Source organism: Canis lupus, chromosome 31, assembly GCF_003254725.2.
Source record: "Canis lupus dingo isolate Sandy chromosome 31, ASM325472v2, whole genome shotgun sequence".
Lineage (NCBI taxonomy): Eukaryota > Metazoa > Chordata > Mammalia > Carnivora > Canidae > Canis > Canis lupus.
The window spans coordinates 28,660,719-28,674,358 of record NC_064273.1 but is presented as its reverse complement, the minus strand read 5'-3'; the positions used below and the strand labels follow the sequence as shown (position 1 = coordinate 28,674,358).

The 13,640-nt window shown below is 40.2% G+C and overlaps 2 protein-coding genes across 7 annotated transcripts in view; one reads left to right on the top strand and one right to left on the bottom strand.

Annotated features, from left to right (window-relative positions):
- The window catches only part of SON (SON DNA and RNA binding protein), a 33,033-nt gene extending 28,185 nt beyond the window's left edge, over positions 1 to 4,848 (bottom strand). For all 5 annotated transcript variants that reach the window (XM_025449846.3, XM_025449844.3, XM_049104641.1 and 2 more), the window contains exons 1-2: positions 4,549 to 4,848; positions 1,314 to 1,480 (exon numbers count right to left, since the gene is read on the bottom strand). In XM_025449846.3, coding sequence (XP_025305631.1) covers positions 1,314 to 1,480; positions 4,549 to 4,625 — 244 coding nt within the window. In that variant the 5' untranslated portion in view covers positions 4,626 to 4,848. The remainder of the gene's footprint in view (positions 1 to 1,313; positions 1,481 to 4,548) is intronic.
- Positions 4,849 to 5,253: 405 nt separating this feature from the next.
- GART (phosphoribosylglycinamide formyltransferase, phosphoribosylglycinamide synthetase, phosphoribosylaminoimidazole synthetase) overlaps positions 5,254 to 13,640 on the top strand; it is a 31,664-nt gene continuing 23,277 nt past the window's right edge. Inside the window, exons 1-5 of one of the 2 annotated variants that reach the window (XM_035709473.2) lie at positions 5,254 to 5,392; positions 8,734 to 8,917; positions 11,273 to 11,368; positions 11,805 to 11,979; positions 13,036 to 13,147. In XM_035709473.2, the coding sequence (XP_035565366.1) occupies positions 8,773 to 8,917; positions 11,273 to 11,368; positions 11,805 to 11,979; positions 13,036 to 13,147 (528 nt within the window). In that variant the 5' untranslated portion in view covers positions 5,254 to 5,392; positions 8,734 to 8,772. Of the gene's footprint in view, positions 5,393 to 5,572; positions 5,717 to 8,733; positions 8,918 to 11,272; positions 11,369 to 11,804; positions 11,980 to 13,035; positions 13,148 to 13,640 lie in introns of those variants that run through there. The other variant, XM_025449850.3, reaches the window with a different exon arrangement.

The following is a 13,640-nucleotide window of genomic DNA, read 5'->3' as shown; positions in this document are numbered from 1 at the left end:
GCGAGAGAGAGGCACAGACACAGGCAGAGGGAGAGGGTGAGGGAGAAGCAAGCTCCATGCAGGGAGCCCGACATGGGACTCGATCCCAGGTCTCCAGGATCACACCCCGGGCTGCAAGCGGCGCTAAACCGCTGTGCCACCGGGGCTGCCCAAGAAAGAAATTCTTATACCCCTTTACATTTAACCTAAAAACACCGCGTATCTGAAGAGAAAACAGTTTTCTTCTTTACAACTAGATTAATTTACTCTAATGCCAATACCAACTTAAATTCTAGTGGTCCCAGAAAAGCTGATCGGGGGCAGCCCCGGTGGCTCAGCGGTTTAGCGCTGCCTACAGCTCAGGGCGTGATCCTGGAGACCCAGGATCGAGTCCCACATCGGGCTCCCTGCATGGAGCCTGCTTCTCCCTCTGCCTGTGTCTCTGCCTCTCTCTCTCCTCTCTGTGTATTCTCATGAATAAATAATAAAATCTTTAAAAAAAAAAAAGAAAAGAAAAAGAAAAGCTGATCAGAAATCCAGGCCACTAAGACTATGGAAAAAATGAATACAAGACAAGATCCATTTCAAAGAAAAACTACTTTATACTACTTGTTATTTACATATCTAATACCAATTAGCTAAGTTATACTTCAAGAAAAAACTGCTACAGCCATGAAATCTAAGGATAGCAGGAGTCAAAGCTGGGTGGTGGTGGTTGTTTTTTACCATATGCTATATCAAAAATAATGAAAATAAAAAATAAAAACCCATACCACCCCCTCATTTCCAAAACTGAACAAAGCTAGTTATTTCTGTGGTTGATCATAAAGCTTTCGTTTCTAAGCATCAATTATTTAATTAATTCCCAAAATACATTATCAAAGCAAGGATTCCTCTCTACTCATTGCACTTGTAAGAAGGTAGATGCAAAAACAAGGCAATCTCTAAACTTGGGCTTTAGGATAAAACCTCCTAGGGTTTTAAAATCATTACAAATTTGATTCAGGCTCTTATACTTTCCAAAATGGACATTTAAACAATTTTTCCATGAAAACCTGCATTCAAAATCCTGGTAAAGAAGCACTACAAAACTAAATCAAATAAAGTTATATTCCACCAACAAAGCAACCAAGTATCAATGCTCATGTTTAAATATAACTGTATTTTCAGAGACTTTGAATAGTTTTCAGTAAATAAATTCAAACTTACTACAGTTTTAGACCAAGTGAACATTTTTTTTCCAAGTGAACATTTTTAAACAACATAAAGAAATAATATTGTCAACTACTTAAGAATTTTTAAGTTTTTGAGAAAGCTAATTATCTCCAACTTACCTGGCTTATATCGTAGTTCTGTATCTAAGACCCCAGAAAGTACTTCCTCTATCTTCTGAACTATTTCTTCATTTGGGAGGCTCCTGGCAGAGGCAGCTGCATCACCTGCCTGGTTTCCTTCATTAGGTGTATTTGTTTCACCATTGAGCTGGCCTTCACTCCTTCCACTTGACAAGAAAAGTTACCAAAATTCATTAATACTTTTACCACACCATACACTGAATTAGTATTTCTAACGCGATTGAAACAATCTTACACCGTTCACGCATTTCACCATTTTTGTATTTTCTTTCAGGTGATACTCCCCACCAACAGTGCTTCTTTCACCCTATCTACTAGAAGTTAGTACAGTTTCATTTTTACACAATTACTTAATTTTCAGAACCATGGAATTTTAGAAAAAAAAAATCTTTGAAACAGCTTTCTAAGCTTTTTAAAAAATAATAAAATATTTCCAGAAGTCTACACTGATTTAGATTTGGGTTACTTGCATCATCTATCTCAAGGAAGAAAAATTATTAAGATCACAATCACAAATCCAAAGAAAAATATATCACCTAACATACATGGTACAATATACCATTCTAACATGACAGAGGCTACAATCACAATAAAACCACACCTGTGCATGGATCACAATCACCATCAACAGTATCAAGGAACAGTTATACCACAGACACATTGAGTAAAAAAGATAAATTGTAGCCCCTGATCAAAGTTACTGAAATACCATAAAGTTTAAAAAGAAAAATACATTTATATAAATTTTACCCATTGATCAAGAATCCTAGTATTTCCTGGTTTTCAAAAAAAACTCATAGAAAACAATGTTTTATTTATGGTTAACAGTAAATCAATATAGATGGTTTAATGTGTTTTCAATTCCCAGGGTCAGGAAAACCTTAACACGAAAGGCATGTCATTTACCTAGTTACTTACACAATTTTTCTAAGTTAATAAAATTGTTTTAAAAAATAATTTGAACATTCAATTTAATTAAAATTAGCTAACAAAACAGATTACACTCCACTACCTGATAAAAGTATGAATGTTCAAAAAAGAAAAAAATTAAGTAGTTAATTGTTATTTGGGAACACTTGTTTTTCAAACACAAGTCACATAAAAATTGACATTTACTATTAACTAGAATCATGGGTATTTAACTCATTTAATGATAACTCTATAATTAGCACAATTACTCTGATTTTACAAATGAGAGAAAAGGCACACAGAAAAGAAACTTGACTAAAATTCATGGAGCTATTATGAGGTGAAGCTGGTATTCAAAACCAGAGCTCATACTCTTAACCACCATCTATATATACTAGCTATCTTAACTATTTAAACGTCAGCCTCCTTACCCAAACTGATATGTAAAAACATAGGAAAATACAGTAACTATAACTCACTGAAATGACAAATAAGCCAAATTTTGTTTTTACAATAATGTATTACATATTATTTGAGATGCTGAATATTCCCCAAATATAAGTCTAATATTCTTTTTTAGACTTTGTTTCTGAAGCCCTTTTACACTTTTCCTAACCACTTACATACACAATCACATTATTAGGGCACGGATTAAAACTTGGAGAAGTACAACTTTAAAAAGTGTGTAAGAAAACAAATCATCTTAAAGCTATCAGAATTTATCTCAGTTATTGAAAAGGGATGAAAATTTCAAGCCATCTGAATATCCAACAATACATTCCTACAATATTATTCTATGAAACCATAAAAATGGTCCAAAAAGACACTGAAAATGTGAAAAAGACAAACTTGTTCACATTAGGTGAAAAAAAACATACAAAACAAGATCACACTTCACAAAATATGTATGTGCATCAGTACACACAAGCGAAAAAAAAAATGAAAGAACATAAAGAACATCATTATGTGGTTGTTTTTCAATTTTTTCATTTATTTTTTTCTAAAAGTCTTACAATAAAACACTGTTTTTCAAATACAAAAACTAGTTTTTATAAAACATAAAAGCGAAACATTACAATAAGCAAACACAATCATTGCTTAAAACTATTAAAAGTTTCAGGAAAATTATATTCCTATACCTCCGGTCTTTTCTCATCACCTAAAATCACTAACAAAATTTTAACAGCAATGAAATGAGCGAGCGGATATATTTCCTACTTAATATACCCTGCAAAATTAGTAATTTTAGTGATATTATATACCATTGCCCCAATAACCCTATGTTAATTTCAGCGCTTAATTTACAATTGCGTTTTTAAGTTCACGTATTGCTCTTACTCTGAACTTTTGAATTATTACTAGCAAAAACACTTGAACCTGGACCAAATATTTTTACATAAAACAAAAATTTAAAAGACAACCTCGAAACAACATGACCAACACCATTTTCCTTTCTCCGTATAGAGCTTATTCCTTTGGAAATCTATTCCCGTTCAAATTTTATGGAACTAAGGCGAAACTACGTAAAAATCTAAGAGCAACGGCAAAAGTAGCGTATTGGTCTTATATGTCAATTGGGGCAGGAGTAGCAAAAAAAAAAAAAGGGGGGGGGAGGCCTAAATACAATGTCTACTACCCACTTGCCAAATTGAGAAATTACTAGTAATTCAGAAATCCCCTTCCATTGTCACCTCGAACATTTCGTCAAAGTAGCTAACATTAATTTGAGCTGCTTTCCGTTCAATTTCTAATCCATTATTAGAACGCTGCCCGGTGGAAGCCACAGGACACCAGGGCCCAAATAATCTAATTAAAGGATCCCGACCCCCCAAATGGTCTGAAGCGTGCAATAATAAAGCGGATTTAAGATTACTCAAGAAACGGCCGTTAGAGACCCTTTCCGGTCACAGGCACCGGCCGGCGAAATCCGCGGAGGCGGAGAGGGGGAGGGGAAACGCGGCGGCGGAGGAGGAGCCGGGGAAGGAACTAGGCCCGTCCCCGGTGGACAACTAGGCCTACGAGTAGCTAAAAGGAAAGAGATGACCAAACGGGAAAGAAGAGAGCATCTTAGCTCGGTTCTAGAAGAGGGAGTCCCGGGTTACCTCAGAAAAGGCCAAGTTCCTCGCTGGAAAGGGAGGGAGCGGATGGGGGGGAGGGAGGGCCCGGAAAATGGATCCCGGGCCCAGGCGGGGCTGTAGCGGGGCCTGAGGCGAGGAACGACGGCGTCTCCGAAGAAAGGTACCATGGAAAGCTACACGGGGCCCTATCGATCCCTTGGGGGCACAAGAGTCTGGGAAGCGTTTACCTGGAAAGCTCCTGTTGAATTTCCCGGAATTTACTGACCACGAAAGACCTAAAAATCTGCTCGATGTTGGTCGCCATGGCGTCCGCTCCGTTCTCTCAACTCCTCCTCGCTAGTCCTCCAGGCTCCCAGCATGCCTCGGAAGGAGGCGCAGCGGCCAATTCCGTCTCTCGCCGTCCTGATTGGCTTGTGTGGGAGCGTCCAGAGCGGCACGCTCCGCCGCTGGACCAATCAGAGAGCACGGCCCCGTTCTCCTCCGCTGTTTCTGAGCGGCTGGGGTAGAGGTGCTGACGTTTGCGCCGCGCACGACTATGTCCGCCATGTTAGTGACTGACGCAGGCGCCATTACAGGAGAAGTCTCTCCTGAGGCGACTGTGTCGGCTAAAGTTGTCAGTCTCCCGCAATGCTCGGGAAGGACGAAGAGGCTGACTAAATGCTCAAGATTACACAGCATAAGGAAGGAGAGTGAGAAGGGCGACGCGGCTTGACACGGGGGGGGCCGCCGCCGTCCTGGGTGGCGCCGAGTTGTGTTTTGGCAGGGAGCTACATCCGGAAAAAGCATTAATCAGCGCCCGCCCCCACCGTGGTGCGAATAAGAACACGTTTTTACCCCCATCTTTCTCCCGTGGCATCCCATCGTCATCCACGCCCCCACACCCCCAACCTCTTGTTTTAATGCATGGGCCAGAGGTCTCGGACGACCTGCCATTCAAAGCCGGGTGCATTTTAGGATGCCAAGAGGGTCAGCTCGGACTCGTTAGCAACACAGTCAGCTAATCGTGGATTTAGCATTTGGGGCGCTGCCCCTCCGCAGAGCCCTGAAGGCTCCGGAGGAGGATCAGAGACGGTACGTGGCGCCCGATAACTGCAGTGGTAGACGCGCAAGGCCCCGGTTAGCTTCACTGTGGAGCAAGCGGAGACGGCGCACAAGGGCCCAAGGGAGTCGGTCACACTGGATCACCTCGCTGCGGACCCCACGGGCCGCGCGCTGACCAATGGGGTGGCGCGGGCGCCGCGGGGCGGGGCGGGGCGGGGCGCGCGCCGGATCGCGCCGGGCCGACTTCCGGCGCGCGGCGGGCGCCCGGCCTCGGAGCGCGCGGGCCAGCGAGGGAGCGCGAGCGGCCGGACCCCCTGGTGCCGGTGCAGACGCCCCTGTCCGGTTCTAAGTAAAGTACGTTTACGCTCTGGTTCGGGGATTTAATATCACCAATTGGGTAAAACTCTAAGAACTGGTTTGGCCGTGGGAGTCCTCGTCTTTTTGAATGCCGTGGGCTGGGGGGGGGGTTGGCCATGTGCTTTTCACACCCCCCCCCCCCAGGGTCTTGGCGCTTTCCCTGCCTGAGATGTCGGCGCATCGCTTTTTTTTTTTTTTAAGGTCCTAACCCCAAATTGCATATTTTCTCTAATGCACCCCCCTGTCTGTAGCCGACTTAGAGTCCACTTTTGCACGTGGTTTTCAAGTCGTTTGCAGTGGGTTTACTTGGCCTGTTTTAGGTTGCCCACTCAGATGAGTCCACGAAGAGCAAGTTCCTCGGGGTGTCCCCGCGAGCAAGGGGCAGTCTCCGTGCAAACCCAAGCGCCTCGCAGCCCAGGCTGCCCAACCACCGCTCCTGGCGTGGACCCCCCCCCCCCCCAGGCTGAGCGCTCATGCTATTTCTGCGACCCTCTGTAATTAATCACTAGGACAGTTTACCTTTGGTTGCCTCTCCTAGTCAAACTTATTTTTTTCCTCCAGATTTGAGGAGAATGCCTTTATTTCAATACACGTGGCAAATCTTTTTCATTAAAATAGCTTTTGTCCTGAGCATAGTTTAGCAAGTTTTTTTTTTTTTCTTCAATTGTCAGTGATCATAATCTCAATTGTTAATATCTGGAGCAAAATTGGACTCGTTAGAATCCAGACTTTACTTCCTCTTAGAATTGTGACCTACGAGGGGCGCCCGGGTGGCTCAGTGGTTGAGCGTCTGTCTTCGACCCAGGTCGTGGTCCTGGGATCTCGTCGCGCATCTGGCTCCCCTGCAGGGAGCCTGCTTCGCCCTCTGCTTCTGTCTCTGCCTCTGTGTGTCTCTCATGAATAAATAAATAAAATCTTTTAAAAAAAAAATTCTAACCAATGAACAGGTGATTTAACTTTATTGCGCCTCAGTTTCCTCTCTGTAAAATAAAGTAACCACCTTATCTGCCTCACAGATTTTTTTTTAAGACTTTATTTGTTTATTCATGAGAGGCAGAGGGAGAAGCAGGCTCCTTGTAGGGAGCCGGATATGGGACTTGATCCCGGGACTCGAGGCTCACACCCTGAGCCAAAGGCGGATGCTCAACCGCTGAGCCACTCAGGCGTCCCTGCCTCCTAGATCTTTTAAGATTAAGCGAAGCCCATCCGTGAAAATTATTCAGAATAGCGTCTGGCACAAAGTAAATGCTCAAAACCTAAGTTTTTTTGTGTTATCAGCTTAGATATAAATGTAGAATTCTAGCACAAGAAGTTACTGAATTCAGTTTTCTGTGTTCATTTTGTCTTGTACCTGATGAAATGCCTTCTTATGAAATTAGTAAATTAAGGGACACCTGGGTGACTCTGGCGGAGCATCTGCCTTTGGCTCAGGTCGTGATCCCGGGGTCCTGGGATCGAGTCCTGCATCGGGCTCCCACAAGGAGCCTGCTTCTCCCTCTGCCTGTGTCTCTGCCTCTCTCTCTGCCTTTCTCAGGAATAAATAAATGAAATGGGGTTTTTAAAAAAATCAGTAAATTAATGTGACAAAGTATTTATTTGGGGGGCTTTTTTTTTTTCCTGTTAGTACTTCTTCCTGTCCTGTTCCTGTTTCAATTTATGTAGAAGCAACAAATATAACAAGTTTACATTTACAAATGCGGAGTGTCAGAAATTATATTCTGTTTATAAATGCCATTTCAAAAAAAGTCATTTTAGTTAACCTTTATGTAGCCTCTTAGAGGAAGTTCTCCTACTTCCATCTTTTAAGATGTAAAAAAAATTGAATTAGAGATGGTTAGAGCTTAGCCAAGGTTGCACTACTCACTGGAGTTGAGATAGGTGTTGCATCCATCCTGCTAAGAATCAGATGCCAGAACCAAAGTGAGACATGTTCAAGTTGATTTTCTTTTCTCTACCAACTTTCTAACATATTACACTGACTTCTTAAATCAGGAGTCAGCAAACTGGCTCTTGTGCCAAATCTGTCCTGCCACCTATTTTTGCATAGCGCACCAAATAACAATATTTACATTGTTAAATGATTGGGGAAAAGGAAGAATATTTTTATAACATGTAAAAAATTATAAGATATTCAAATTAATGTCCATAAATAAAGTTTTATTGAAGCACATGCTAATTTTTTATAATCTTCTGATAACTTCCAATTGCTTAAATCAGAACATAGGCAAACTATGACCAACAACCCACTGCCTATTTATGTAAGGTTTTTTTGGACTTTACCATGTTCATCCATATCTGTATTGTCTGTGGCTGCTATTGTGCCACAGCAGCAGAGTTGACTTGTTACCATAAAGATTGTATGACCCTCAAAAGTGAAAATACTTCCTATCTGATCCTTTACAGGTCCCAATGTTAAGTATTTCAGCTTTTAACTTTGAAGTCTATGGTTTATAGTATCACAAGGTTTAAAAGCAGGGTTTTTTTTAAGATTTTATTTATTTATTCATGAGAGACAGAGGCAGGGGGAGAAGTAGGCTCCCTGAGAGGAGCCCGATGCGAGACTCAGTCCGGATTCCAGGATTACGCCCTGAGCGTGAAGGCAGACGCTCAACTGCTGAGCCACCTAGGCCTCTCTAAAAGCAAGATATTTTAAACTTGAGGTCTGAATTTGCAGTATTAGGATTCATGTTTAACTGAGGTTTGATGATAAAAGTGGCAAAGTGAAGCCTAAAAAGGGTGATTATTCAGAGGAGATTTAAAACACTGTCCTTGGGGCACCTGGCTGGCTCAGTAGGTAGACCGTGCAACTCGGGGTGTTGAATTCAGGCCCCACCTTGAGTGTAGAGATTACATATGTGCATACTTCCCTAATTCTTGTGAGTATAGTCATCTGAAATTATAAGCCTGATTTTTTCACAAATGAATCTTTGGAATACTTCTATTTAAATACTTAGAAATTGTGATTTGTAAACTACGTGCATTCTAAAATATCAACTGTGGTTTTCTTTCTGCAGCTTTTATTTTCCTTTAGAATTCCTGTTTTGCAGACAGCAATGGCAGCCCGAGTACTTGTAATCGGCAGTGGAGGAAGGGAGCATACCCTGGCCTGGAAACTTGCACAGTCTAGTCATGTCAAACATGTGTTGGTTGCCCCAGGAAATGCAGGCACTGCCTGCTTGGAAAAGATTTCAAATACCGGTAATCATCTTTTAAAGTGGAGAGTAATAGTTAATAATTGTAAATGATAAACTGTCAACTATATCTGTTCTTTATAAGGTTGATAGCTTTTCAGATCTGAATGTTTTTCTTAACCTTAACATTTATGTGGTAACTTGAATACTTGCCTTATGTTGTAAATTTTAGGTATCTTGTTCAGAGTGTGCACTTCTTTAATTACTTTAAACCTTAAAAAATACACCCATTGAAAAAGTCACAAGTGCCTAAGGTTAAAGGCATTTTGATGTGTATTTTTGGAATGAAAAGTTGAGCAGTAATATTAAATGTAAGTTTTGACAATTCTGAGTCCATAATAGACTTCAATCGTTATCTTTTTCACTGGTAAAAGTGAAAAAATGACCAGTTCTTATGTTACATTAAATTCTTTAAGTGGCTTCCTATGGTTCTTAGAATAAAAAACTCAAACTCTTTTACATTCCTTCCAAAACCCTTTGCGATCTGGTTTCTGCCTGACTTTCCAGCCTCATCTTTTATATCCCTTGTTTTCTTTTCTCTGTGCTCTGTCCATGCAGTCCTGCCAGTTTCCCAAACAGAGCTGCCTTGAACTTGGTATTTGTTTGTTTCCACCCCTAGCATGACTGGCTCCTCATCATTCAGGTCTCGGTTTATATGTTATTTCCTCAAAGAGGTCTTTCGTAAAGTTTCTAAGTAAAGGATGCCCACTCTATTTCATTTGTTTTCTTTTTTTTCTTCCTTTTTTTTTTTAATCTTAAATTCAATTTGCTCATTCCTTTTCAATCATGGACTATCATATGTATTTACTTTTCTACTGTCTATCTATCTTCATTTCCTTATGCTAGAATATAAGCTCTAGAATGTAAGCTACATGAGGCCAAAGAGCTCTTCTTCTTTTTTTCTTTTGGAATTGTGTCCACCGTGCCTAGTACCCTTTGTGGCACATAATATTTATGGAGAAAACATAGACCCAACAAGCCCCAAACTGGGAGAAAATAATATATACATAGTACCAAAAATAATAAAGAAAAAGATAAAATATCTGCTTTCCTGGGATCTTAGCTCTGGGGGTAAGGTATTATGTGTTTATTGAAGAACTAATCATTCTGTCTAGATAGACTTGATGTTATACCCACAAAAAGTTGATGTTTTGCCCACAAAAATCTCCCAAGATTGCCATGAGACTACTACCACTTGCAACAACAGGTTAGGTGTGTCATCTTTTGCCATTCTCTGTTTTGTACAGTGGTTCTTGGCTCTGCTCAATTTGTGTTTGCAGGTCCTAACCCAGAGTGCATGGCTCTCCATCCTTATCCTACTCAGGCAGCTCCTATAGATTGAGTACTCTTTCTGCTCTTATCCCTTACACATCACAAATGTCACAGAGTTGTTTAAGATTTCAGCCAACTTAAGAATAGTGTTCCAAATAGAGTGAAGCAGGACAGTGCCTATGGAACCAACACGTGCTTAGTATGTGGCTAATCCTGCTGCTAATTACTTAGAATTCCCTTGAGAAAAATTTCCTGGCTTGTAGGCTGAAGTAAGCTAGGTCTTAAGATTGTCATTCAGGGTGCACCTGGGTGGCTCAATTGGTTGAGCATCCAGCTGTTGGTTTCTGCTCAGGTTATTATCTTAGGGTCATGAGATCAAGCCCTGCTTCAGGCACTGCAGGGAGTTGGCCTCCCCTCTCCCTCTACCCTCTGTGCTGCCCAGGCACCCTCTTTCTCTCTGAAATAAATCGTTAAAAATACATTTGTTATTTCGGTTCTTAGTTTACTCATCTCTGCACAAAGACCCTTCCTGCTCAACCAGAAATAGCCTCCCAATTCACCTGATATCAGATTTGCCTAATTTGTTCATACTTGGGGTTTTTTTTTTTTTTTTTTTTTGCTTGCATATTTATTACCCAACATTCCTGCATAAGCATCCTAAGCATAGGGACTCTGTTAACATGTTAACTCAGGGACTAGCACAGGATATAGCACATAGTAGTTCTCAGTAAATCTTAACTAAATGACATTAAAAGGCAGTTTCTGAGTATATCCTGTGGGGCTTTCTATTTACAATCAATGTAACATGAATGCCATAGTCAAGAAAGTGCTTTATTTAATACCTTTTTGGGAAGCTTCCTGGTATCTTCGTCTAACTGGTTGTAATAATCAAGGACTGAGCTTTGTTGGTTAGCCTAATGCAGTATGCTCTGAATTTCTCATGGTGAAATTGTCATCTCTACCCATAAAAGAAAAGCAATCATTAATAAGCATTTCAAAGTATAGTATTTATTTTTCAACATAATTGATTAACTTAAGGAATGTTTGTATCAAGTGAGATGTTGTGTTTTTTTTTTTTTTCTATTTATAGCCATCTCCATCAGTGACCACACTGCCCTTGCTCAGTTCTGCAAAGATGAGAAAATTGAATTCGTGGTTGTTGGACCAGAGGCACCTCTGGCTGCTGGTAAAGTTTGTTTCTATTTATTGTTACAGTAGATGCAATGCCAACAGGAGCTTAGAGGTCATCTAAGCCAATTCATTTTTTGCAGATGAAGATTTTTACTATCATATCACAGTGGGAAAAGAACTATCACCTTCTTAAAATTTATGGATTCTACTATTTTTTTCCCTGATGCGTCAATAATGTCATGAATGAAAGAGCAGATTTGCAACTGTGGAAAACATTTTAAATGTTTATATTCTGCTCTGTCATATGTTTGACTTTTGCTGGATTTGAATCACATGTTAGTAAGATTTTTGTTTATATCCTGTAGACTGCATGAAAAACTTCTTTTCTGCCTTTACTCATCTGTCTTATGTCAGTGTAATCCTGATTCTTCAGAGTGACAAGGCTCTACAGAGATCTTGGTTCACCTAAAGCTGCTCATTTCCATCAATAGGAATCGCTGGGAACCTGACATCTGCAGGAGTGCGATGCTTTGGTCCCACTGCAGAAGCAGCTCAATTAGAGTCCAGCAAGAGATTTGCCAAAGAGTTTATGGACCGACATGGAATCCCAACTGCACGGTGGAAAGCTTTCACCAAACCTGAAGAGGCCTGCAGCTTTATAATGAGGTAGCTAGAAGACTGCCTGTTGGGGGCAGTTGTTAGGATGTGTAAATATACAGGTCACTTTTGTGTCACAGGTTTACAGTAAGATAATCATAGGAGAAAACCTCATGCTGTGTAGGTTTTTCCAACATCAAAATAAAATGGGACTCTGTACATGTATCATTGTACAATCTTGTGGCCTTGGGAAAAGAATAATATTACTGAAGAGTTTCTAGAGGAAAAGATAACATTTGGTTCAGCAGTCATACACTCCTTTTATGGTCAAATTAACAAACACAGTCGCATCTTACAACATAAAGGATATTGATTTTTTCATAAATAATGGCCTTCTACCACTGCCACTTAGATCTAAATCTTAAGACTAAACATTCTTGTTCTCCATTACATTAAAATTATGAAGCAATTAATGACGGTAGACACATGCCCTTTGCCCTTTTTTTATTGCCACTTCTCCCTTTTACCTGGTATGTTTTCCTTTTAGTTGGGTCAATTTCATTTTTTATTCATTCTTCATCCTACAGGGTTTCTTAGACACTGAATATTATTATTTCCTTGTAGCCAGATGCCTTGGGTAAGTAACAATTTTGTTACTTACTTTGGGTAAGTCTCCTTCTAGATCTCCAGTCCCATCCAACAGAAGACCTTACTTATCAAGAATAGTTTCTTCTGTGTACTTCCAGAAATGATTTGTGTATCCATGCTTATGATGATCTTATACAGTCACATCTTCTACTGGAATGAGAATACAATTCACTACTCTGTTCTTAAGGATCCTTCCATACCTGACTGTACAACTGCTTTAGTCTTCCAAAGATGTTGCCTGTATGATCTCATGATAAGTGAAAAAAACAAAATTGTATGTATCCTATGATCACAAGTATAAAGGAATATGTAGGGGAAAAAATCCCGGTGGGAAGTACATCAAAATGGTGTTGGTATAAGTAAATTTTTTTTCTGTTTTTTTAGTGCTTGCTATAGCACATCATTGCATTTTAGAGTGCTTTAAGCTTTTGAATTGTAAGGATTTTTATTGAATATTGAGATGCTCTGTCTTCACAGTGCAGACTTCCCTGCTTTGGTTGTAAAGGCCAGTGGTCTTGCAGCTGGAAAAGGGGTGATTGTTGCCAAGAGCACAGAAGAGGCCTGCAAGGCTGTACAGGAGATTATGCAGGTAGGTTGTTCCTCTGGAAAAGTCACACTGTGATGGATACTCCTTAAGTTTATGAAACGTTTCTCAAGATGAGACGTCATCTAGCAAATACACAGGTAAGTTTTTTGTGTTTTTTTAATTCCGTATATTATTCATCTCTATATCAGATTTACACTGATGGCTAAACTACTATGCTGTTCTTTGGAAGTAAGTTCTAGCATGCTTTGTCTGCTGTGGAAAGATAGAAAATCCTCAAACTATAGAACATTCAAATTCTCAATCATCCATGTAGACAAAAGTATTTGTCCTTAGTGTCCTAGGTCTAAGAGAAGTGAAGGAATGAATTAATATACTTTCCTCATACCATCCCTCTTGGTGGTTATTCTCCTTTATAGAAATCTATATTCAAAGGCATAATCTCTAGTACAAAATGTAGTAAGCAAGCATATCATAATAATCACACATAAGAATTAAATGGTAAGGGTGAAAATAATCTTTTTCTGTTACATGATTG